At 41.9% G+C, this 24,323-nt stretch overlaps 1 protein-coding gene across 17 annotated transcripts in view; it reads right to left on the bottom strand.

Moving 5' to 3' along the window:
• Nucleotides 1-24,323, bottom strand: part of CRB2 (crumbs cell polarity complex component 2) — a 66,169-nt gene that overhangs the window by 4,837 nt on the left and 37,009 nt on the right. For 15 of the 17 annotated variants that reach the window (XM_090121560.1, XM_090121564.1, XM_090121562.1 and 12 more), the window contains 11 exons: nt 23,211-23,906; nt 20,689-20,884; nt 20,064-20,203; nt 19,402-19,584; nt 18,789-18,902; nt 7,358-8,302; nt 6,301-6,857; nt 5,277-5,442; nt 3,600-4,467; nt 2,875-2,991; nt 2,280-2,406 (listed from right to left, as the gene is read on the bottom strand). In XM_090121560.1, the coding sequence (XP_089977686.1) occupies nt 2,280-2,406; nt 2,875-2,991; nt 3,600-4,467; nt 5,277-5,442; nt 6,301-6,857; nt 7,358-8,302; nt 18,789-18,902; nt 19,402-19,584; nt 20,064-20,203; nt 20,689-20,884; nt 23,211-23,805 (4,008 nt within the window). In that variant the 5' untranslated portion in view covers nt 23,806-23,906. Of the gene's footprint in view, nt 1-2,279; nt 2,407-2,874; nt 2,992-3,599; nt 4,468-5,276; nt 5,443-6,300; nt 6,858-7,357; nt 8,303-18,788; nt 18,903-19,401; nt 19,585-20,063; nt 20,204-20,688; nt 20,885-21,481; nt 21,543-23,210; nt 23,907-24,323 lie in introns of those variants that run through there. The other 2 variants (XM_090121569.1, XM_090121568.1) reach the window with 2 other exon arrangements.

The following is a 24,323-nucleotide window of genomic DNA, read 5'->3' as shown; positions in this document are numbered from 1 at the left end:
AGATTAGCTGAAACTATCCAAATAATATCACGCTCCCTATTCTCTTCTTTCTATATGGTTTTTCACAGCAGGAAAAGATTCAAATCAAAGTGGGAATCTTAAGAAGCCTCTTTGCTGTTATAAGACTAAAATATGTAGGTGTCACCAGTATGATCTAACTAGCAGTTCAAAAAATTAACACTGTAAAGTTAAACCAGACAAACATGAATTTTTCAGTAACACTACAATTTCCATGAGTAGGGGAATGGTATTAAAAAAAGTTAAGTGATGGCTTTGATGCAGTGTGGAGCATTCATTCAGTGGTTACGGAAACAAGGACAGGTGTAGCCACCTTGATGAGCTTTATGACATCTGAGAGCAAAAGATTTTAAATAATATAAATACTGAATGGTGAGCTCAAAACTTTTAAGTTAGAAAGACATACTTTAATGTCCACTCTATGTAAAAATACAATGAAACAGACTGCTTGCAGCAGGAAGGGAGATGTTAAGTCAGTACGTGGATGGGAGATGGAGAAGATAAAAGGCTCAAGTACAGAGCGCAGAAACAGTCAAATGAGTATCTTGATACTGGTGGAATTAAGGTGACAGGGAACAGCAACAACGAAGAATTTTTATTAAACGTGGAATTTTATCATTAAAAGAAACCTTTAATAATAAGCCTAAAAACAAGAAATACTTCTCTTTGTTAAAAATACTATCTGCCAAGAATCCAAGCTCGAATATTTACTGCTTTTGGATGCCAGTCTCTGCCCACGTCACAGAGCAGTACACAACAGGACTATTCCCAGATTACCTGGAAGCCCTTCTTCCATTTTTAAATGACTGAAGTTTAAATTGATTTTGAGAATGCCGAAACTCAAGCCATGCACTAGCAATTAGTTCTAGCTTTGCACAAGCATGCAGATTAGTTGCACTTTACCAATGTTGCAGGAGTTTTTAGCAGCCTACCCTACTGCCTGTTGCATGCTCCTTATTTGCTACTGTTGGGGGGAAGGAGAAAGAGCAGGAGAATGCAGCTAAGGCCTTTGCTTCTACAGCTGCCAATAACAACATACATGCCAGTTAGCTATAGCCTGTCTGTCCTCCCTGAGCCCACCACAGGCACCATCCTTTGAAGAGGGAAAAGGCTCTGCAGAAAGCAGAGGCTGTGATGAAAATGAACCCAGGGAATCTTCAAGAAGTGTCCAGGCAGCGAAGAGACAGATACCTGAAGGAGTCTATGCATGCAAACTGGAAACGTCAGGAGTGACCTTACAGCGCATGCATTATGTAGGCCTTGGTAACAGCAACAGCAGCAGACTCCACCTTGGTGCACAGCCTATTCCATGCAGTATGGGTTAGTACATTCCCAGGTTACCAGACAAACTATCTGTCCATGCAACAGCTTTACAGAAAAAAAAGCAAGTGTACAATATAACAGCTTCAGACAGGAAAGATTCCAGGCCCAAACAGCAATGCTTTGCTTATGCAGAAACAGAAAAGCATCACAGAAACTGCCCATCCAGGCAGAAGTAGACACAGCAGATAGAAGCATGCTACTACTTCTCTTTTATCACATTCAGCTTGATTTTATCTGACTGTCATCTCCAAACAAATTTCCACCCAGATGATCTTTGGAGAGAGAAGCTACTTTGTAATTAAGCTCATCCAAAACAAAATGCCAGCTTAAATTCCATTCTCCAAGATACTGTGGGAGGGAGAGCAAGTGGTGAATAGAAGAGGGCAGAGTAAAAAAAAAAAAAAGATACTATCTTACTGTTTGGTGCATTACACATATCTCTATCACACTGTGTGAACTCAGCTGGATCAACCATTCCTGGTTTTCCTGCCATTTTATACTGTCCAATGGCTTCCTACTTAATGTAAATGGGGGAAGTTTTTATTCACTGTCAACTTGTCCTCCATATTCTTGCTTCTTTTTACTGCCTTATTTACACTACTGAAGGTGAAAACAGCCTTAGCACTCTACAAGCATTACATTTGCTGCTGGTCATTTCCAGCTTTGGATCAAGTTTTTCTTCACTGTTCTTATTTGAAAAGGATATAACTAGAATATCTAATTTGCTTTTTGTACCACCACTACACACGTTTCATGTTTCTCTGGTGCCAAGCATGCTTACCAATGTGCTTTAGCCAAGACACACACAACACACAGAAAGTTTCACTAATACCCTGGTACCCAAGGATTCTACTAAGCCAACTGTTCATGCTTCTCATAATTCAAAGTTTGGAAGAACAGAGAGGAGCTTCCAAAAGCAAAAGGAAGGAAGTGCTTACGTTGATGTCACAGCGCTCTCCAGCGTAGCTGGCACTGCACAAGCACTTGAATTTGTTCTCAGAGTCTTGACAGGTACCTCCATTCTGGCAAGGGTTTGGATCACATTCGTTTATATTAATTTGACAACTGGAAAGGAAAAGCTATTAGAGTTAAATGAAATTTCTCACATACATTGTTGTGTCATAGAACACAAGATCAAACAACCTACAAAAACCTCATTTATCTGAGAACTTTATGTTACATCTTTTTAAAGTGCTTTCTCCAGGGTCCAGCAGTGTGGAAATTTTACACATAGTAATCCTCTACTTGTCATTTCTGTATGATTGAAGCCAGTATGATTCTCTAGCACAGTTAATTAATCCTCATGAGGCAAAAAAAAATACTTGGAGGTGGTGCATGCTGTGAAAATTGATACTATTAACAGTATAATATCAAGCCCACCTATTCTAAAAATAAATGGTATAGTTTGGAGGAGTTGTTTGAATGGCAAAAGGATATATAAGAGGATGAAGCATTTGAACCTGTTCAGCTATCCCACAGATGTAAAAATCAGAGCACAAGCTCCGTTGCAGGCATCAGAAAGATAACACTTACTTCCTTCCAGTGAAACCTGGCTTGCAAGTGCAGTTGGCTCCCCAGGTCTCAGTGATGCACTTGCCACCATTCAGACAGGTGAAGTTCTTACCACACTGTTCAGGTGGGAACGGCCATCTGGGAAAAGCAGAAGATCGCCTTTAAAGCCATCAGTTGTGAGAAAGATAAAAGCATACTCAGATACAGTGGAGTCTGAGCTGGCAAGGGTCATAAGCACAGTCATTGGTTTTTCCAGGAGGGGCTTTGAGAAGGAAAAAGCCTCAGAAATTTTCCATAGTAACCAAGTATTACTTTAAGCATCCCCCAAAAAGGAGTTTGTACTGCTCACAGAATATGTGATAGCAGTGTCATCAGTACTGGCACCACAGCTAGGTCACAAAAAGAAAGGTGCAAGCACTAGATAATTATCTGCAGCAGAAATGGAGTAAACAACAGGAAATTCAACCTGGCTGGATTTGAGAACTAAAGTTCAATCATTTAAATATTTATCTCAATATTCAGTTTAAACAGCACAAGTAGATGGAAGTCCAAATAAATCGTTGATTCCTACTTCCTTTACTGATATGAAGCATATCTTTGTAACAAAAATATGCTGGAATTTTTCCAAACCAATGCAAATACTATAAATATTAACCTTATTAAAAAAATTCCCCAAGTCCCCAAAGGAAAAATCCTATTTATATGGGGGCTTCTCTATCCCAATTCAAACCAGGCAAGATACCCACTCGCAGCGAGGTCCTGAATACTGCGCTGGGCACTTGCAGGAGTAGCCATAAACCCCATCAACACAGGTAGCTCCATTTTGGCACTGGTGCCGCACACAGTCATCCACATTGATGTCACATTTCTTTCCAATGTATCCCCGGAAGCAGTCACACTGAAAATCTGCTAGTCTATCGGTGCAGTTCCCATGAACACATGGGCTTGACTGGCAGTCATCAATATTGGACTCGCAGAGCAGCCCCTCCCAGCCAGCACTGCAGGCACAGCTGAAGGAGTTGAACAAGTCCTCACAGATGCCAGCATTGCTGCAAGGACTAGAAGCACAAACATCAGCCCCCGTGCAGCCTAACTGGACAGTTCTTCTGCTGGACTGCTGGAACTGTTCTGGCTGAGGATATGAGAGATGGGAGGTGAATGGCAGGTAGATCCCTCCTATCTTCACTTGTCCTAGGCAGCCTGTGAAGTTTTCAGCTAGAACAATCAGTGCATTGTTCTTTAAGAAGTCCAGGTTCCCAGCATTTCCCTGCAAAGTCATATTAACAGACCCATCCAAGTGAGCCACCCATCTGGAAGACAGTGCAGAAGGCTCCTCCATTGACACAGAGATTGTGTGCCAGGCGCCATCCGTGACAGCATTCTGACTCAGGAAGCTGACACCTTCAATATTATTCCCGCTCCTGATGTCAACAAGCAAAGAGGAGTTCTTAATAGCTATCTGCAGGGAGTCCACTTCTTCCATAGCCCGAAGCAAAACAGCGTCTTCGTCTCTGGTTCTGAAATCCATGAGGAGGCTGCCCAGAGTTCTGGTCACAGATGCGTTGGTGGTAAATTCAATGGCAGCAGAACTATTAAATGTTGCATTAGCCAAACCTATAAATAAAGGAATAGTGCATCAAGGGTTTGAAAGACAGTAGGTGTAACATTTGCAGCAGACCAATGCAAGTTTCCTGGCAAGTTTCATCCCTTAAGAATCATGTAAGCTTAGTGTGAGTAGGATTAGAAGCTCAGTGGCTGGCATCATTAAAGCTCTTCCTGTTTACAGTTACACTTCTAATAATAATATCTAGCTCTTATCTGGCAATTTTTACTCATTAATTTCACAGCACTACACACAAATAAAACTATCACCTTTTTCTTACAGAAAAACTAGGATGTAAGTCAGGTAAGCAACACATACAAAGCTGCTGAAAATAGGCCAACATCCTGAGTTCCTGGACTCTTTGTAGCCACTAAGAACATTCCCTCCAAAGCAAGAAATCATAAACTAACAAGTTTTCTTCATTCTCTTTGGTTTCTCTTTGGTTCTGTTTGGTTGAAAACACATTAATTGTCTTAGTGAAATAACGTGAGACTCTTGGAATAGATGAACATTAGAGAAAAAAGATAGCCCTTGCACTGCAATGTTGATAAGGCAGGCAATCACTCTCTAACAGAGGGCAGGCTCCTCCCTGATCAAGCATCAGTAACAAAAGAAAACATCTTTGAGTGCCACCTTCACTCTATCGCATACTGGTGGTAAATCCATAAAGTACATGCTGCCTGTAACTACATACTTTGCCACCATTCTTAGCTTGCTAATTGCAGCGTGTGTTTATATTTATCACAACAGTGAGAACTGGTAATACTGGTTGGAGACCCTGAGGACTTTACCAATGCATAAGCAGAATAACAGTACTCACACACATATCCTGCTGGAACATCTATACAGGTAGTAGCTTCAGGACATGGGTCACTTTCACACCAGACTTTCTCTTCACAAAACTTCCCAGTGAAATTTGCTGGACAGCTGCAATGGAAGTCATTCCAAGTGACAACACATGTGCCACCATTCTGACATGGTTCAGACTGTAAGGCAAAATAGCACAATTTAGGAGCAGTATAATTCATCTTTAGATCTAAGAGAACCTGGTGGAAGGAAATGTGACTGTGTTTAAGTTGAGAAAGGGTAATTAAAATAGTGAATCAACAGCAGCAAAGGAAGTACAAGAAACTTTATGCAGGCATGTCCTGAGACCCCCACCCCTCCCTACATACAGGGCTGATTGACAAGATCTCTCCAGGTAGAACTCCATCAGTTCAGAAAAGAACAGCTGGCAGCACATCTCCAAGGACACTGTACTTCAGAGAGCATCTCATCCACACAGCTACTGGTCTGCAGCACGTTGACCTTCAAGCTAGTGCAAATTCTACATATTCAGACGCATACATGTACAGCAGTCATGGTTTGGACACCAGCCTAAAGCTGTCTGTGAAAAATGCGGTTATTCTAAGCATATCGCTCCAAACAGTACAATGTTACTGATGATGGGGAGAAGGAAATGTCCTTCTTTGCTATTATTTTTGTTGTTATGGCCTCTGATATTAATCATCTACCAGCCTGCTATTCTTCAGGTGGGCTTTCTGGTTCTTTTTATGTGTGTGTATTCAAATCAAGGCAAAAAGCTGCCAAAATTAGTAACATAACAGGGCAGGAGTTTTTCCCACAGTTTAATTCTAGAGACGTCTGTAGCTCTCAGATTTGAAAAGTTATATGAAAAGTTAAAAAAAGGGCAAAGGGAGATAAGAATTACATCACAGGAGTGAGGCCTAAGAGTGCAGGCATCCTGTTCTGTTTCCCTGGTACCAGCAACAGTCAAACTGTTCTTCAATCACACATCTATAATAAACAACTGCATGCATGCAGAGAGAAACAAGACCTCCTACCTTGCAGGTGTTATCAGAGATGCATCCATTCACCAGATTAATATTTTGAGTCCTATTAAGTTCATCTGGCAGACTGTAGTTCTCAACCTGAAAAAACTCTATTTTGTGGCCATTCAGTTGGATGTCTTGCAAGCAGCCTTTAAAATACCCTCCCCACAGGCCAGTGCTTTCTGGGTCAGGATGTCCACCAATGTACACTTCATAGCCAGTTAAAAGAGGCCTTCCTACCAGGTGTCCCAGCTCCACATACGTGTCTGGTTGGTGAACACCAACAATTCCTCCTTGGAAAGACAGAGCTACCAAATGTCTTCTCCCATCAACTAAACTTTCCGGAAATGTCACAGTATCTGTAGATAACATCTCAATCTTCAGCTTGCCCTTCTTCAAGTATATAGTGAGGCAGGGGTCTGTTTCATTACTGATTTGCAATAGTAAACCATTTGGTTTCAGACTACGAATGAAAAAGGAGATGTTGAAGTCTGCACCAAGGCTATCAGAAAGGATGAAAGAGGAAAAGCTAGTAGAATTCTCTAGGCCAAATGTTACTGCTGGGTGTTCTGGAAGAGAAATGAAATGTACATCAGCTTTCTAACAAGGCAACAGCAGAGCAACTTTATACAAAAAAAGGACAAAAAAAAATCTTATGGGAATAAAAAAGGCAAATAAGTATAATTTTAACTCAGAAATGCCAAGGAACTTCCTTTAACACTTTCTATTTTGTTTATAAAGCGATACATTCTCATTCACTTGAAGCTCAAGCTCAGCTTCTCACAGTAAAGCAACTTCCCTCCTCTCCTACAGCTATTTAGATCTGATACAAAGATGAGTCAGAGCCTCTGGTTCAACAAGGAGTAACATCTGTACCACAAATCTGGTTATCATTTCTGCAGGAGCGAGTGACAGGGAATCAATAAGAATTTTCTTTATAGAGAGTTTTGTTTTATTCTTCTTTCTGGTCAAATAGAAAATATTGCTTCTGGAGGTACTGTAAATGTTTATGTAGTATCTTTGAAGCACTGACGAAGGAGCTGGTAGGTGTAAATCACATGGCACTTACCATATGAGCAAGCAGGGCCTCCATATGGCCTCAAACAGTCACACCTGAACGTTGTCCAAAGGTCCACACACAGCCCGCCATGAAAGCAGGGCTTGGAGAGGCACCACTCAGTGCGGTCACAACCCTGTGTCACAGGCGAAACCTCGCTCACAGGGAGAGCCACCGGGAGCACAGCTTCAGCATCCACCTGCAAGTCTTCCAGGCAGCCAACAAAGCCCTGCTGACTCTGTGTGTTGTTGGCCAGTGGATCCTCAGCACCTCCAATATACATGCTCAGGAAGGCATGTGGGATCGGAGTAGCGTTGTGTGGGACAGGAGAGCTCTGCACGCAGATACCTGCATCACAAGAGTCGTGCCAGAGTTTGAGCTGCACAGTGTTCTGCAGAACAACTTCAACTTTATGCCAGTGGCCATCATCAACTCTCAGCCCCTCCAGCCGCAGCAGGTACTCATCCTGCCTCTTCAGTTCTGCATGCAGAATGCCATCAAAGAGCTCCAGGAACAAGTATTCAGCTTCATGGCCTCGGTAAAAAAGGATGGCGCTGGGCAAGGTGGTTCGGAACCGGAGGGACACACTGGCAAGCTGCTCTCCTGCTACCTCCCTCCTGCTCTGATTGTTCACGGGCAGCTCAATGAGGAGATACCCTCTGGAAGCAAAGGAAAATGTTGTTGGTGTTGAGCATGTGGCATCATAGAAACCAGGCTGGCACTGGCACAGGTGGCCGTGGCTCTCAGCTTGGTAAGTCGGGATACACAAGGCCTCATTTTGGCAGTCATGTGTCTGGCACCCAGTGAGCTTGACAGAGCAGTTCTTCCCTCCCCAGACAATGCCATCCTGGCTAGGGGCACAGTGGCAGGTATAGTCAGCAATGCCATCCTCACAGACAGCTCCATTCTTGCAGGGACCCTCCTCACACTCATTGATGTTAACAGCACATTCCACACCTGCGAAAGAGATTTAGAAATGGGATCTCATTGCAGGGGATTGCAATTCCCTTCCCCAGAGCCGCCTGCTAGGCACAGTGAACTCCACAGCACTGCTGTTCTCTAAGCCATTCACTTCAGGAAAGCACAGGAAGCCCAAGAGCTGCCAGCAAGAAGCCCTGCACTCAACACACAGTGGCCTACATCTAACATAAAAGCAACAGAAGATATTTCTGTGCGGTCTGTCCAGATGCTGCAAAGAGTGCTGTTTGTAGAGCTTCAGCCAGTCACTGTGTCATCCAACAGACTCCCCTGTCCTCTCCCAGACAATCTCAGACAACACAGCTAATAAGCATGCAGGGAGAGCAAGCAGAGGATATTAAAGGGACAAGACAGCCCCGACAAGGATTTTATGCATCTTCCATACATAGATTTGGTGCATTTAAACTCAAGTCTATACATCTGACTGGAGATGTTCCAAACACCATTGTTGGGGCATCTAACTAGATCACCAGCCAGGAACTTACTGGAAAGCCACAGTTAAGAAAATTAAAATTCCATAGTTTGGAAAACAATACCAGACAACCCTCCTGTTGTAAAACATTCACAAAACCCAGTTCGTTACAAAACAAGAAGCAATACATGCTCCACAGGTATTTTGTCATATTGCACTAAGATGATTTCAGTTCTTTCCAGTCCTGCAGAAGTGAACTGGGTGAAGAGTACTGTGTGGCAGTTAGTGTATCTCCTCAAGGCACATGCATCCCAACAGGGTTCAATGAAATTACAGACCATTACACTCAAATCTAGTTAATGAAAATCAGCTGTCATTTTCCTGAGCATCTTCAGACTGACATTAGAGCCCTCCTGAACCAGTTCACTGTTTATCTAGCCCATAACACTGGTTTTCACTAATCTTCAGAGACAGTCGCACAGATAAGCCAAGCATGGATTATCCTGATCTAATAGCATTACACACAGATTCTACCTAGCAAGCACAACGAGGACAGTAGAAAGAAAAAGAAGGAATTCACACACAAAGGAGGGGAATCAAAACACAAAAGACATTTGTAAAGAAAAGCCACTAGACAGAATAGGCATGTCAAAGAGATTAGAGAGTTGCCTGAGGGAAAAAGGGCTGAGGGGAGATGGTGTGTTAGGAGTACTGGAACTGGACTTGATGGCATGATAAAAAAAAAAAAATTAACAAAGATATGAAGCTTCTTGAATTCGTGTGCTGATGTTGTGAACTGCCTCACATTCCAGCAATGCCTTGCAGCCAGTCTTGCACAAACATCTGGTACTGCTGTCTAACCAAGTTACTTTACTCTTTTGAGACCAAGCATTTAGCTGCTGTTGACAGTGCTATCTGCAGATATGTGAAGACTCAACACCATCTTCCAGTTCCAATATAAGGCCATAACACATACGTGCTCTTAGAAGTGCTGAAACAGAAACAGGAGGTTCTGGTAATTCTGCTCTGCCAGCAACATTATCTCAGATCCCTCTAGGACACAGCTATACTTTTCTTAAATTAAAGGAGAACTGTTCTGTGTAGTGCATCTAGAAAGGCATTGAATTTGGCCAGTAACGTCTGCCTTGAAGAAAAGCCCAGCTGATGGACAGATTCAGAATAGCTAATACTACCTCAGCCCTTCCTTTCTTCTCCAGCAATTAATGCTCGGCACACAGACCCTGGGGCAGGATTGTAAGTGTTAAGGAAATGGAGGAAGCGAGGGCAGAAATGAGATTTTGGCACAAAGCTCTGACCACACTTGAAAGAAAAGTGCTGGAATAAATAAAACATAATAGGTGTCGTTAGGCCTGGAGAACCCTAGTGTGGGAGAAGATGGGAAGAATTAAGAAAACACCTGGAGTGGGTTTTCTGACTTATCAGTGGATTGAAGGGCCTTCAGAACAGTAAGAGGCAAGTTTACAGTAGGAGTTCAGGGGAGAGGCCATTGAATGGCATTGGGAAGATACTTAGGGTCAGCATAGTCCCAAGCGTTTGAGATGCCATCCCTTTTGCCATCAGAGCAGTCACATTTATTTACTAGGGCAACAAGGAGAAAATAGCATTGTTCTGAATAACAAATGGAGACAGGTCATGAATTTGTTTCCAAGATGTCTGGCTGGGCCAGCAGCAAACAACAGCCCCATTTTCCTATCCTTCTCTCCCTCCTAGCCTGCACACATCCCCTCTGGCCAGCACTCTCCCTAGGAGCAGCAGCAGGAACACCTGCCTGTGCTGCTGTTTCCCAGCTCCCAGCTGACACCTGTGGGTGAGTGCTTCACACCAGGTGGCAAATTAGTCCCTATGGTGAGTGCACAACCCCAGGCTGGTGGCTAATTAAACACCAAGCTTTCCCATGGGACACAGCTGGTGTGATTTCTATATCATTTATTTAAAATGGGTGAAAAAGAACGAGCTGGCAACTTCAAGTCTTTATATGCTGCTGTCTAACCTCACAAGCAAATGCTCAGGAGCAGGGCAGTTCTTCCTAGAGGAATTAAAAACAAGCTTCATTTCTATTGCCCTCATTGTTTCTGCCAGCAAACAGCCAGCCTTCACATGGCTAAGGCAGAAAGAAAAGATCTCTAAAACAACAAGAGGTTCCTTGCCCTCCTAGAAGCCAGTGCAGTATCAGATTTGAGTCTGAAGCAGTTTTTAGAACTGGTAACTGTGCCAGAGTTGTAAAAATCTAGCAACAGTTTTTTTCAGCCAGCATGACCTCTTGCTTAGCAGTTAGCCCTGTTCTACATCACTGCTCCTTATACAGCTTGCAATAATCACACCCTTCATCAGGCAGCTGGCCTCCCTCTCTCCTTCATTATCACCAATGATTTTTGTCAACTATGGACATCTTCCATTTGTCAAATTCTTACTTACGCCAAAATAAAATAGGAGATTTCTATTGAATATTGCTTCCTAGATGCTAATTTTAGCTCAGCAGAGAAGTAGTTATTCGGGGTTTGGCTGCAGATCACAGAGCGTAAACAAAGCTAGAGATTTCAGGAAAGTAAAAAAGTTTGTCTTCAGAAAAAACAAGATTTTTTGTTTCGGCCACTGCAGTTCCCAGAAGTGCAGATCATTTCATGATATCCACTGCTCTATAATTTAAAAGAAAACTAATTTGCTTCTCTAAGAAAAGCTTAGGCATCCTTTTCTAGGTATGCATTTAAAAGAAGTTACTGAGTCTCCTTTGCACCCTCTAAATTTCTAAGCTCAAGCATTTACTTTTGTTCTTACTGTTGGCAACATTGTTCGAATAAGCAACGTGATTCATTACATTATTAGATTTTAAAATGTGTACTGCGTTTCTCATATAGTTAAAGACTACGAAATGCAAATCAATAGAATTAATTATCTGAAAAAGTAGTGAAGTAGTATTTAAAAGGCTGCTATCCGAGGACAGTTATTTTCAAACATTCCCTTCCAATCCAAGCCTCTCTGTGATTCCAGATAATTCAGCAGTGTCCAGTGCACAGTCCCAGTAACACAGGGTCAGGAACATACAGTCAGAAGTTGCTAAGCTCTTAACAGTCTGCATCGTTTTCAAACAGAAATTCATTCACTAAATTCTGAAGTGTTACTGATGTGATAAGAACTGTCTTGTTTCATAGCTGCATTACACGAATCCATACATTCAGCTTTTCTGAATGAAAGTAATGATTTCTAGCTGCTATTAATAGGCAAAGATTCATTGTACTATAAGAAAACATATATTAAAAAACACATGTAAAGAAAAAGATTCTAATTTAGTTGTCACATGCCAAAAAAACTTGAAGGATGAGATCTATTCATGGCCTCTTTTCCTGAAACATGCCAGTTCAGTGGGGCTTCCCAGCCAACGCTGGACGTCCTTTCCCCTTAAGACAGCTGAATTCCTAGCAACCTTTCCCTAGTGCATCCTAATTAGGATTTGTATTATTACCAAAAGAAAAATGGGGGGGAGGAAGGGAGGCGAAGGGAGAGATGGGGGGAGAGAGAGAGAGAGAATTAGCAGCAACAAACAGACCCGGCCACAATTATATTTGCACAATTACTGCCATTTCCATGGCAACACACTGCTTTGACCTCTCTCCCACCGTGCACTACTCCTCAAGGAGATGTGGGGGAGGAGAGGCAGAAGTGCACAGGCCAGCGAAGGGTTTGTCCCCTGAGCTAAAAAATTTACTTCTTGATAAAGGAGTTTTAAATCATTAAAGCAAAAAGGAAAATAGCAAAAAGATGCCATCAAAAGAAATCTAATGCTTCACAGAACTAACAGGAGACATTGACATGCTTACAAAGTACACCTGTGCACAGAAGGACCTGCGCCTCACAGCAACACCCCAGGTTGGATTTCTGCGGGCAGCTTTCAGAGCGAGGCAGAACTGCAGCAAAGATGCACACGGGGTGCACTGACTGCTCCACATTTATCTTGAGGCAACTAGGAAATTCCTGGCCCTAAAGTTTCCAAAACAAAACTTCAGGTCTCTTCAAAATAAAAACATTCTTCCTTTCTAGTGAATTCTCGTCCTTCTCATGCCTCCAGCTACCATTAATCGCACAGCCAGCTCCCTGCCCTGAGCAGGCACGCAAACATTCAGGACACATTGCAATTACTGTATAGATCTCATTACCTGCTAGCAGAAAAATTCCCTTCAGGATCACGCCAATCAGCACAGATTTCATGGCCGACTCCTTGTGGACATTTGTGACAGTAAAGGAAAAAAAGTGGGGTGAGTGGGGGTGGGGAAGGGCAGAAAGGCTGAAGTGAACTGGCAGAATGTGTGTAAGCGCTCCCTGACGCCAGTCAGACAAAAAGGGATTGGAGATGGAACTAACCAATATAGCAGAGACCTGCGCTGCAGTGAGATCTAATCCAGCCCTGCTCTAAACCTCCCCAGCTGGCCTCTGTCAGTGCTGACACGAAGAATGCGTACTTGCAGTGCTCTCCCTCAGTGCATTACAGTAATACCCTGCAGTATCCACAGCATTAACTCCAGCAGCAGAAAGTCAAGACACAATCTCTTGCCCTTGCCACCTCCCAGGTGAACGCGCCACGTTCCATGAAATAAGAACAAAATATGGATTTTTCCATATGTTGTTGTAAAAAAATTTTGTTGTAAAAAACAGGCTAAGACAAAAAACCATATTTCCACCACCAAAGCATATGAATAAGGAGAGTTCCAAATGCAGAGCAACAGCCCCAGCCCCGCTGCACATTCAGCACTGGGACCAGCACTTCACAGTCTCCTTCCTCCATCTGCCCCACTCCGTGCATCTGTGTGCACAAGCATTTCCACTGTGCAGCATTCACAAAGAAAGGTCTCAAGTTTTAACTACCACAACCCATTTATGTGATCTAACTGAATGGAAGGAAACACCCTGCTCTGTGCTGACTGCACCAGTTCAACCATGGGGCTGCAGAATCAAAGTTCTCTTTCTCCATTAGCAATCTTACAAAATTAGCTGTTGCAATTTCACTTCTCTCTGAGGATCTGATTTCAGAAAAAGTGCAGCTACTTTCAAATGGCAATGTTTCTGGAGGAAGACTTGTACTTCCAAGGTGTGAGGAAGCCTGAGAAGCTTACCCAGCAAACAAAAACTCTCAGAAATAAGAGTATGGGAGCTGCATTAGCAGTATGACTTCAAGATATTAAAAGAAAGCATTCCAAGAACTCTTGCAGTTTGTTTACTTTCTTCTGAGCTAATTCAGTCCAAACACACCAGTCAACATACCACGTACCAGGGATATGGTATCTGTTCGAAATCAAAACTTCCCAGATAGTCACATCTGGGTTGTGTAGGCATAGTCCTATCCTCACACGGATTTTCAGTGCTATCTATAGCAGCTAGGGTGACCACGCTGCTCCTGTTCAAATGCAAACAAGTACTTTGTGCTCATTCAACTGTCTACTGCAACAATACAACAACTGTGAAGACTACAGAACATTAATTCCTTTCAGGGAGATCTATATTTTTATTTATATACACATGTGGGTATGTATTTACACACACATATATAGAGTCTCTATATGCTGCTGATTAGAAATACAGATATTGAATTCAAATCACATAGCATAAATCAGCACAGATTCTGATCTCCTACATCTTTCCAAATTCATTATGTTGTTAGAAACTGCAGTTGCTTCTTTTCCCAGGATCAATTTAAGGATATATTTAGAGTGTCTAGTGTTCTCAGAGACAGATAACGATGGTGGGAAAATACACTGTCATGCAAATTCTAGGTAGTACACATATATGTTTGAGATAAAATACTTTTAAAAGCTATCTTCCAAACCAGCTTATGATACTCTTTGAAGGAATCTAAAGAAACAGAAAATGATCAGATGATTCGTTTTCTACAGGTTTTAATTCTCTGTTCTTACACACTGGCAACCATAAAAGTTACAAGATTCGGTCATAATTTGTTCCCAATCGTTTGTAAAGCTTCTTGAGGGAGGTCAGGATAAAAAAAACAACACTGAATATGTCAGAAGTTTCACAAGAGAAAAATGGCAGAAAATGTTAACTTTGGACAGATTTCCAAATTTCACTCATTTCTTAGAAAGCAATTAGCAACTTTCTCACTCTGTTGGTAAATGTGTCTCCAAAATGTAAGAAATTATTTCCAATCTTCAGGGACAGCCATACTCAACTTAAGAGCTCAGAAAAACAGAAACTTCATCTGCACAAAGTGTACATGGCAGCTCACATACTGCAAGTGGTGGCTCACCAGTACATCAATCCATTATCACTGAAAATAATCATCACTGCTGATAAGCATTTTATGTGAGAACACACTGGATCTAATCTGCTGACTGGCATCCTCAAGTCACCTATCCTGGCAGAGGCCATGAGAAGATAGCCATCTCACCTGCTCACCATACCTACATGGAGTGCTGCTCTGGGACACCGCTCTGCCCAAGTATTTGCCTCTCCTGATTCTGAAGATTTAATTAAGCTGGACTTCACCCATTTTGATTAGTAAGGAAGTCAAATTTAACTGATCTGAGTTGTTCCACCTCTAATAATCCTCTCTAAAGTCTAACTGTGGTGAGCCAGCATATCTCAGGCTGTCCACTAGTCAGAAAAACGATGTAAAGGGATAGCTCAAAACAGACTGCATGGTTGCAAGTACCAGCATTTCAGAGACATTTTTGATCAAACACATCTGCTACAACAAGCAGGATCCAGAAGTGTATGTGCTTCCAGCATTTTCATCAGATGACAAGAAAATCAAAAGGTCTCATTAGCCATGGGGCTATGACTCAGAAGGCAGATGCAAAGTGGAATGGAAAGGGAGCGAGGGGTGTGTGCGTTGGTGCGTGCATGTCTCATGAAGTACTCCCTTACTCCCTTCCTCTGTATTACTAAAATGTGATTCTGTTGAAGGAGTAGCAAGGCCTTTAATCACTAGTGCTCTTTCTGTGGAGGCCAGCTCTCTAAAACAAATCTGACATCAGGAAATACCTGAAAAAAAAAAAATTAAATCTGTCCAAGTGCCAACCTGTATCACAAGGGTAGTTAGAAGGAAGAAACATCTCCCATACACTTCACAACCCAGAAATTCAAGCCTATTTTATCTGGACCAGCACTCTTGCAAAGGAAAAATTTACAGCTACATGAAAGGTGTCCTACTTCTTTAAGGACAAATGACAAAGATATTATGGCTGAACAAAGTGAAATGGTTGGTAAGCACTCCAGTTACTACTGACAAGACAATCCTTCCCAAATTTACCACCACATTACTTTCTGATTTCACATGGAAGTACAAGAATTCCTAAGCCACGTGCTAAAAAGCTCAGAATGTAATCATGATCACAAGGTTCTCCTGCCAAGGGAAGGTTGCAATTGAAGTGATGGTGCTCTTCCCCTTTCATTCAGGCTGACCAGTGCCACATCCTTTCTGAAGACAACTTCAACAGGAGCAGAAATATGAGTAGGAGTGTTCAAGTAATTCAAAACTTTTCAAAGAACAAATTAGTCAAATTCCATTTCAGTGATTACATACTTGCAGGTAAAACTCAGTTCTCATTCCAAACAGTCCTTTTTTTTTTTTTTTTTTTTTTTTAAATGTCCTGGCCTAACCCATGGCTCACTATACACAAGATGAACTGAAATCATTCCTATGAATAAATAATTCATTTTGTCTTTTTTACTAAAGATTGACTTTTCCTGATATGCTTCTTCTCTTGACCACAGTTGACATAATTCCAAGACTACACAAGACGAATTCTCCTTCTTACCTCATTTAGTATCCATGCAATTTACACTTCTTATATTTTCTGAGGGCACATCCTCTGCTAAAGAATAAACCAGTGCACTGGACTGACTCTCAGGACCTATTATGTAGTTCTCCTTGAAAACAGGCACTGCTTTTCCAACTACTACATTTCAGGGGAAGAGCGGCTCACCTCTCTGCAGCCCTATAGCCTGAGACAGCACAGAGGCAGTTAATTTGCAAAGAACAAATTTCTCTGTACTCACATTGTTATCCCAGCACCCCCCTAAATTCCTCAGACTGAAGAAAAAAATACTGAAAGAAACCCCCTGCTGCCCCAAGAAAGCATTCTTCAGAGTAGCAAGTTCACTTTAATCAGCGGAGGCAGCTTAAACCCAAGTTCATGGTAGATCTAAGCTGCCACAGAAATGTGTTTTGAGCAGAAACATTATGGGAAGCTTCACAAAGTTGTTCTGTGATCCTAATATGAAGTAATAAGCTGTTTACCCAGCATGACTGTACTGGGATTAATTGACAAAGGAGGGGAGATTAATTGCTATTATTTCCCTGTCAGCTTCACTCCTCCACATGCACTCACTGATCTCACAGAGACTGCTCACAGCCTTTCACTCTGTTAATGTGTCAGAACTACCTCAGATGAAACAAAGTCCTTTACCAAAAGCAATATCCAGAAGAGCAACTTGCTTCTAATCCCCTTCAAGTACTAATGAACCCAGATTTGATGCAACAGAATGAACTCTAGCACTCCTTCGCCCATCATCCTGTGTTTCTGTCAGCTTTTCTACCCATAAGCACACTAAGAACTGGAAAGGATTAAACAGATCTGCAGTGTGGCAGAGCAAAATGAAATTCTGAACTCTGTGAGGGGTACAGAAGCAATGAAGGAGGAAAAGGGAATAGGGCATGCATGTGAGTGGGAATTATGAGAAGCAGGATAAACTTTAAACCATCTCTTTAGACAACATCATAGTTCATGAGTGCAGCACTATAACTAATGAAAAAGTAGCCATTAAAAAAATTTCAATAAGAGCCTATTTTCAAAGGCCACACCTAAAAAGCAATTTTTTCTTTACCTAACCTAAATTAGGAATCCAAAGCAAGCTAAACCATGAAATCGTACAAAGAATTCAGCCCAATTAACAGAATGTGTTAACTAGGAGTTGACTTGAGATTCTGGATGTGAAAGTACCTGTGGTAATGGGTCTTCCCAGGAAAAAGCTGGGCCGACTTGCTCCAAATTTGGTCAACTATTATGAGGGAAAAGAAAACGTTCCCACATAATACAGACCTAAGACTCTGGAATGCTGCTACCTGCTGTTCCAAGAAATCAAAAGACAGTTTTATACTGGCTTCACATTTTTCTTTTTCCCACGAGATGGCAGCCTAGGAACACTGTAAAAAGGTTATATCCATCTCAAAAATACATGAATATTAGATTGTGCTGGGGACCACCTTTCTTACAAACTACTTTTTGGTGTAAACTGTTCAAAACAGAGTACGTACAGAATTGAAAGATGCAGAAAATTGAGAATCAATATTCTAAACTGATTTAAGAGTTAGCATCAATCAGCAGTGCACCCTCCCAACAGAGCTGTGTACTCACTATGCCCTAGTTTCTCAGCCAGAAAACTGAGACCCAATAGGGTCAGGCAGGGCATTTGTATAAGAATCTAAACTGCCTGCTCCCTTGTAAACAGAGAAGGCTGCATTTGCTCACATCACAAAGACCTTTTGACCTCCTAACGTGGCAAATTACTGCCTTCAGCCAAAAATCTCTGGCTCTTATCATCCAGGGGAGTTAGGGATGAGAGATGTTTTACAGATGTTTTATGTGCTGATCCAATCTGCTACAGTCAGTAGCTTGTGACATTCAAAGCATTATGCACTTTTAAAATGTATTCTGTTATGCTTTATTTGAATGGTTTTTGTTCATTTTCATAGTTCATGTATAAAAAACACTCTTCTCCCAGAGAGCTTCCACTCCAGGATGCAGGTCCCCAGATAGCCTGTTCTTAGATTTTTCTATAGCTGTCTGTTTCAAATTATAGTTTAGAGTCTGTCAACTTTCTTGATCAAAATCATGTAGTTTTTTGAGCACTGACAGAAATCCCTCTTCAAAGCTACTGAACTCCCCACAGTTTCTCTCAGTCCTTCCTAGAAGCCTGGGACACTCAGTACTGGAATCCAGTCCTGCAGCCAAACAGTAACACAGCAACTCTGCATTAGTTAGCCAGACTGACCTGATTCCAGCCACCCACTTTCACCAACCTTACCTGAATAACCTGGTAAACAATGACAAAGAAAGCCATCAACAAGGTCCACGCAGTGACCGCCATTCTGACATGGCTGGGACTCGCACTCATTGATGTTAGTAAGGCAGGTCTCCCCTTTGAAGTGAAAATACAAATTGCTAACGTTACTGCATGCATGCATCAGTGAAGAATACAAACTGTATTCATGATGTTTTGCAGTTCTTTACTGTCTTCTAAAAATGCAGAAGAATTCTGTAAACTGTGCATGTCTCTCCTAACACTCTGACAAATAGATTCTATCATTGAAACAATTATGCAAAAGGAAACAAGGAAAGCCTAATGATTTGCCTGTGTCAGGAAAGGGAACTGTGGCAGAATCAGAACTTCTGCACAACAGTGGACCAAACTCTCATCTTATTAAAAAAAAAAAAAAAAAAAAAAAAAAGCAACCCCACAATAAAGTATTATTGTTAGTCTCTCCATCCAAGTATTTTTCCCAGTTCTTAAATCCATGCTTTTATAGACATTTATAAACCAGGGGAAAGGGTGGGTGGTATTTCACCCATAATTCCTATCTACTCAAAATACAGTCTATCTGTAGCAGAAAAAAGGCAACATTTACCACAAAGCCTACCTGCAAAGCCTGGCTGACACCAACAGAGGAAACCGGCTGCTTGGCTGTAGCTGAAATCACTGGGGAAGTCAGGTTGTGACCCATAATAGGACTGGTTGGATCGCTCAAAGCATACACCTCCGTTGTGACAGGGATCTGTCGCACACTCATTCACATCCTCTTCACAACGCTGCCCTGTGTAACCTGCCAGGAGACATCTGTGTAAGGATCACACACAACTGCACTAAAACTAGTCACCCAAGTATTGTGGCTGTCTTGAGGATGAGAATAGGAACCAAAAGACATTGCAACTCATTGAGTAAGGAGTCCCAGAGTTCTCCATTTTCTCCAGCATATCAAAGGAGGGAGCTAGATAACCAATTTGCAAGAAACCATTACTTTGTGATAGAAAAACACACACAGGGAAAAGGCAGAAAAGAAGAGAAAGGAAATGTTATGGTTGAAGATCAGGGTGCATTTCCCAACAAAGAGGTTCATCCGATCCTGGATGACCAGTAAAAGGAGGTGCAGTGATAGCCTAATTGTTTTGGATAACAGAACTTCACCCTGGACCACGATGTATGATTGTTAAATCCTTACTGCTTCAACAGGACAACTCAGCATGTGCTCTCTGTTGTAGTATATGGTTAGGGGCTGACATACAAAACAGATTTCAAACTTACCTGTCCAGCAGGCACAGCTGTAGTTCTTGATTCCTTCAACACACGTGGCATTGTTCAGACAGGGCTCAGAGGCACACTCCAGGATATCCAACTCACAGTGGTCCCCTTCAAAGCCTGTGTCACTGCAGTCACATCGGTAACTGTGGGGCAACAAAACAGAGTGATTTCATTGTTGAGCTCATGTGAGGAAAGAGCAAACTGAGCTGACTGGAGTTAGTCTTCATGTGTATTTGTGGGCAGAGAAAAAAGACAGTTCCTTTTAAACAAACAGGCCACACTAATGACAAGCAGATCAACCTCAGCAATTTCTAAACCTACAGTATGCCTGTGAAAAGGCACACTGACACACAGATACATTCTCACCAGCTGCTTGCACTGATCATGATCTGCAAATCCCTTCCCTTTGCATCCGATATGTCAGACAGAAGCAATAACAGAAACCTTTTTTTAAGCCTCCGAGGAGTTCTGCTACTGGAATGGCCCCTCTCACATGCTACCATTAATCACTCCTTCAGTTACTACCACTGGGATGTACAAAACACTAAATCCAATTCTCTCCATGGATTTCTACAGAAGAATTTTACATCAGTACTGGTATCTAACTGCACAAATACTGATTTCTCACCTGTTCACGAGGTCATGACATGTCCCATTGTGCTGGCATGGCTGGCTTATACATTCATTGATGTCCACCTCACACTGGATTCCTTGGTAACCTGGCATACAGGTGCAGGTGTAGAACCCAATGTGATCACTGCACAAGGCCCCATTCTGACAAGGGTATGAATCACATTCATCTATTTCAGCTTCACAGTTTATTCCTTGTTAGAAAAGAGAGAAATATTTGTGTTAAAAATTTATTGAAGTATATCTGCACTGCTTGCATTTCTGAGCTGAAATTGCAAAAGCCATGTTATCAAATCCAACTGGCCAGCACAGCAATCTTTTCTAATTTTGCTGTAAAAAAACAATTCTTAGAGATTAAGGACCTTTCATTATTACTGAAAAACAGAATTGTTTTCTCTAGACTTCTGGATGTTAGTCTTATAACAAAACTAGAAGCAGTTTCCAGAATTTACAAAGCTTTAGTTTCTCCCATTTGGGTTTGCTGAAGCAACCAACTAAACAGCACTTCACAAATGGCATTCAATTTCTGAGTAAACCATGCTGATCTGACTTACATGCACACCTTAAAACTCTAAGAGCTGTTTTGACTGGGAATCCTTTCAGGGTGGAGAGGACAGGGATGAGAAGAATCACACTGCTAGTTAGGGTTATTCAAACTTTCAGATATTATATAGCTCTTACAGTTTAAGTTAGACACGGTACTCTTCACTTGTGTTGTGCTGCTATTAACCAGGTCCAATGTTCTACATCAAAGGCAGTTGCATTTTGGGAAAGGAAAAAGTGATCACTACCTGATTCCCCAAGACATTGATCCATCTGTTTAAACAATATTTGTAACTTGCTTTGAGATACCTAGAAAAAAAAGCATTAAGGCAATGCAAAATGCTAATTACAGTGATACTATATATTAGTAAGTCATTGTATTATGAAATGTTTCTAAAATTTAGGCATTAGCTCTATGTATTAATAGTCAAAAGTAAAAAAAAATAAAAAAAAATTAAAAAAAAATAAAAAAAAAAAATCAGGCATTTTTGATCCAAAGTCTCAGCTTTCACTGACATAATAAGACCTCCCATGAAAACTCCTATGCAACTATCTTGCCATACTACATTCCACCACTTGAAACTGTCTATGACCTGACATCATCTCCACGTGTTAGTCACTGCAGTTACACCTGCCAATGCATCTAAACTCTGCTTCTCCTTAAAGGCTCAGGACTACTGGAGTGGCCATCCTAATCCTCAGGAATGCGGGCCCCCTAATCTGCTGATTCAAACCTGTCAATACCCATGCAAAACTCCCTTCACCCAAATTCCAGATGAAAGCACCAGGAAACAACCTGCCTCAGTAACCAGTGGTGCTAGAACCTCTAGGTCAGGATGAAGTACTAGACCATAAAGCTCATATCCAGCATCAGAATAACTTGGAGTACAAACTCCGCCTGCTGCTTGGGTTATTTTATCACTTCCTTATCAGGGGAATCCCATAATCCTTAACAGACAATTCAAGAAAAGAGTCAAAGAAATTTTGCAAACTGATTTGCAAAATTATGTTTGATACCCCAAATCAGTACCAATCTTAAGGCCTAGAGAGAAATTCTGCTTTTTCCCTCCCAAGTCTCTGTTTGTTTTTATCAGAGTGACTCAGCATCAGGCACATTCCTGATGTTGCATTCCACTGGTAATCAGCAGCATTCTTTCACAGCAACCTAACTCTTGAAACACTTCAATCTGTGACAGTGAGGAAGGCTGAGAAAGTTCATGTGCTAAGTGGTACCAGGCAGAAATGGGCACAGTGCAACCACATTCCATTCTGATAGCAGGGCTAGGAGGAGAACCTCCCACTGCCTGCTTCACAGATAACTCACAGGTGTAGATTACTGTGAGTCATCAATAGAACAGATGCACATAAAAGGGATACTTAAGTCATATGCCAAGAAACATTCTCCAGACATCAAAGAATTGAAAAAGAAGTGTCCAAATGAAAGCCACTCTATTCTAAAGACTACTCCCCTCAGACAAATCCTGCAGGACAGGACAAAGAACTATAAACCAGTTAAACAGTTATACTTGAAAACACTAACTGTACTCCTCCTGATACTAAATCTCTTTTCTTGTATATCTCCTTTTGTTACATAGTGAGGCTAATCACACCTACATGATATCTAGCACTCCTAGCCTCAGATAATGCCCCCACATTCATTCTTAGATCAACACCTCTCAGCATCTGTACTATCCATGGAAATCAGCCTCAATTATTTCTTGGAAGCCACAACCACTACAACATTATTCCAACACGGAACCAGACACTTCGAGTTGTGCAACAGGGATTTAGTCTCACAGCTGTAAAACAACAGAATTGCCAGGGTTGGAAGGGACCTCAAGGATCATGAATCTCCAAAGCTTCTCATGACAGCTACTAACACTACTAAGCTTGTCAGCAGCAAGGCACATTGTGGAACTACATGAATAGCAAGATGTAATCCAACCAACAGAGTAGTATACAAGCACAAAAGGGTACCTGTGTAGCCGGGGATGCACTTGCACAGATAGTGATCCATCTCATTCAGGCAGGTGCCATTGTTTTTACAGGGCCGGGATGCACACTCGTTGATGTCTATTTCACAGTTGTATCCTTGGAACCCAGGCACACAAAAACAGCTATACTCATTCACCCTGTCTCGGCAGATGGCTCCATTCTGGCACGGGTTGGAAGCGCACTCATCAATGTTGTCTTTGCAGTGGGCCCCAGTGAAGCCAGGTTGGCAGATGCAGGCAGAGTACCCAGGACCCTCAACACATGTCCCATTATTTAGGCAGATGTGGCTAGAGCACACAGAGCTTTGGCAGCCCTCTCCATTCAGTCCTGTTTGGCATTTACAGGCGTATCCACTTACACTATCTACACATTCGAAAAGAGGATCTTTACAAGGGTTGCTCTCGCACTCATTAATATTAATGCTACAATCAATACCTGTAAAGCCAGGCATACAGACGCATTCATATTCTGGAAGTCCTGGAGTATTGTTGCAAATCATATGGGCAGGGCAATCGTGTTTAGTGCATGCATCATAGAGGAGTTCACAGTTTATGCCCATATAGGCTATGGGGTGCATGGGACAGGTGCACAGGTACCCCACTTCCAAATCCTTACAGCTCCCACCATTTTCACATGGGGATGATGAACAACTGCTATCATTTTCAGAGTAAGAAGTTCCTGTTGAGAAAACAGACATTTTGTTAGTTAGCATTAAGTAGCCTAGGAAAATAAAAGCTCTTCTGCTAATCACCACACACATCTCAGAGATATGTTTTAAGATACTGACTGATGCTTAATGTCTCAGCTGCTGCTTCTAAGGATTCTTTTTTTTTCTTCTGAACTAGTCCACTAGTGATGGATCAGAGAAATAAGTAATGCTCCTGGTAAGAGTCCTGCCTATGCTTCACACTGAAAGTGGAAGCACTAGCACTTAACCTACTTTTTACATGCCATTGCACAAACAGCTCTTCACTATTTTTCCTATGTTCTGTATATAACTGTGGGCCAGCCAGCAACAGGAATGTCTCTGGGAAACCCCACAGCTCACATCGACAGGTAACAATGGCGGGTAACAAACAGCCAGGAGCCCGCATA

The sequence above is a fragment of the Phasianus colchicus genome, chromosome 19 (genome assembly GCF_987193195.1).
Source record: "Phasianus colchicus chromosome 19, bPhaCol1.hap1.1, whole genome shotgun sequence".
NCBI classification, from domain to species: Eukaryota; Metazoa; Chordata; class Aves; order Galliformes; family Phasianidae; genus Phasianus; species Phasianus colchicus.
Note: the sequence above shows the minus strand (reverse complement) of the source record. Positions and strands in the feature narration are given on the sequence as shown.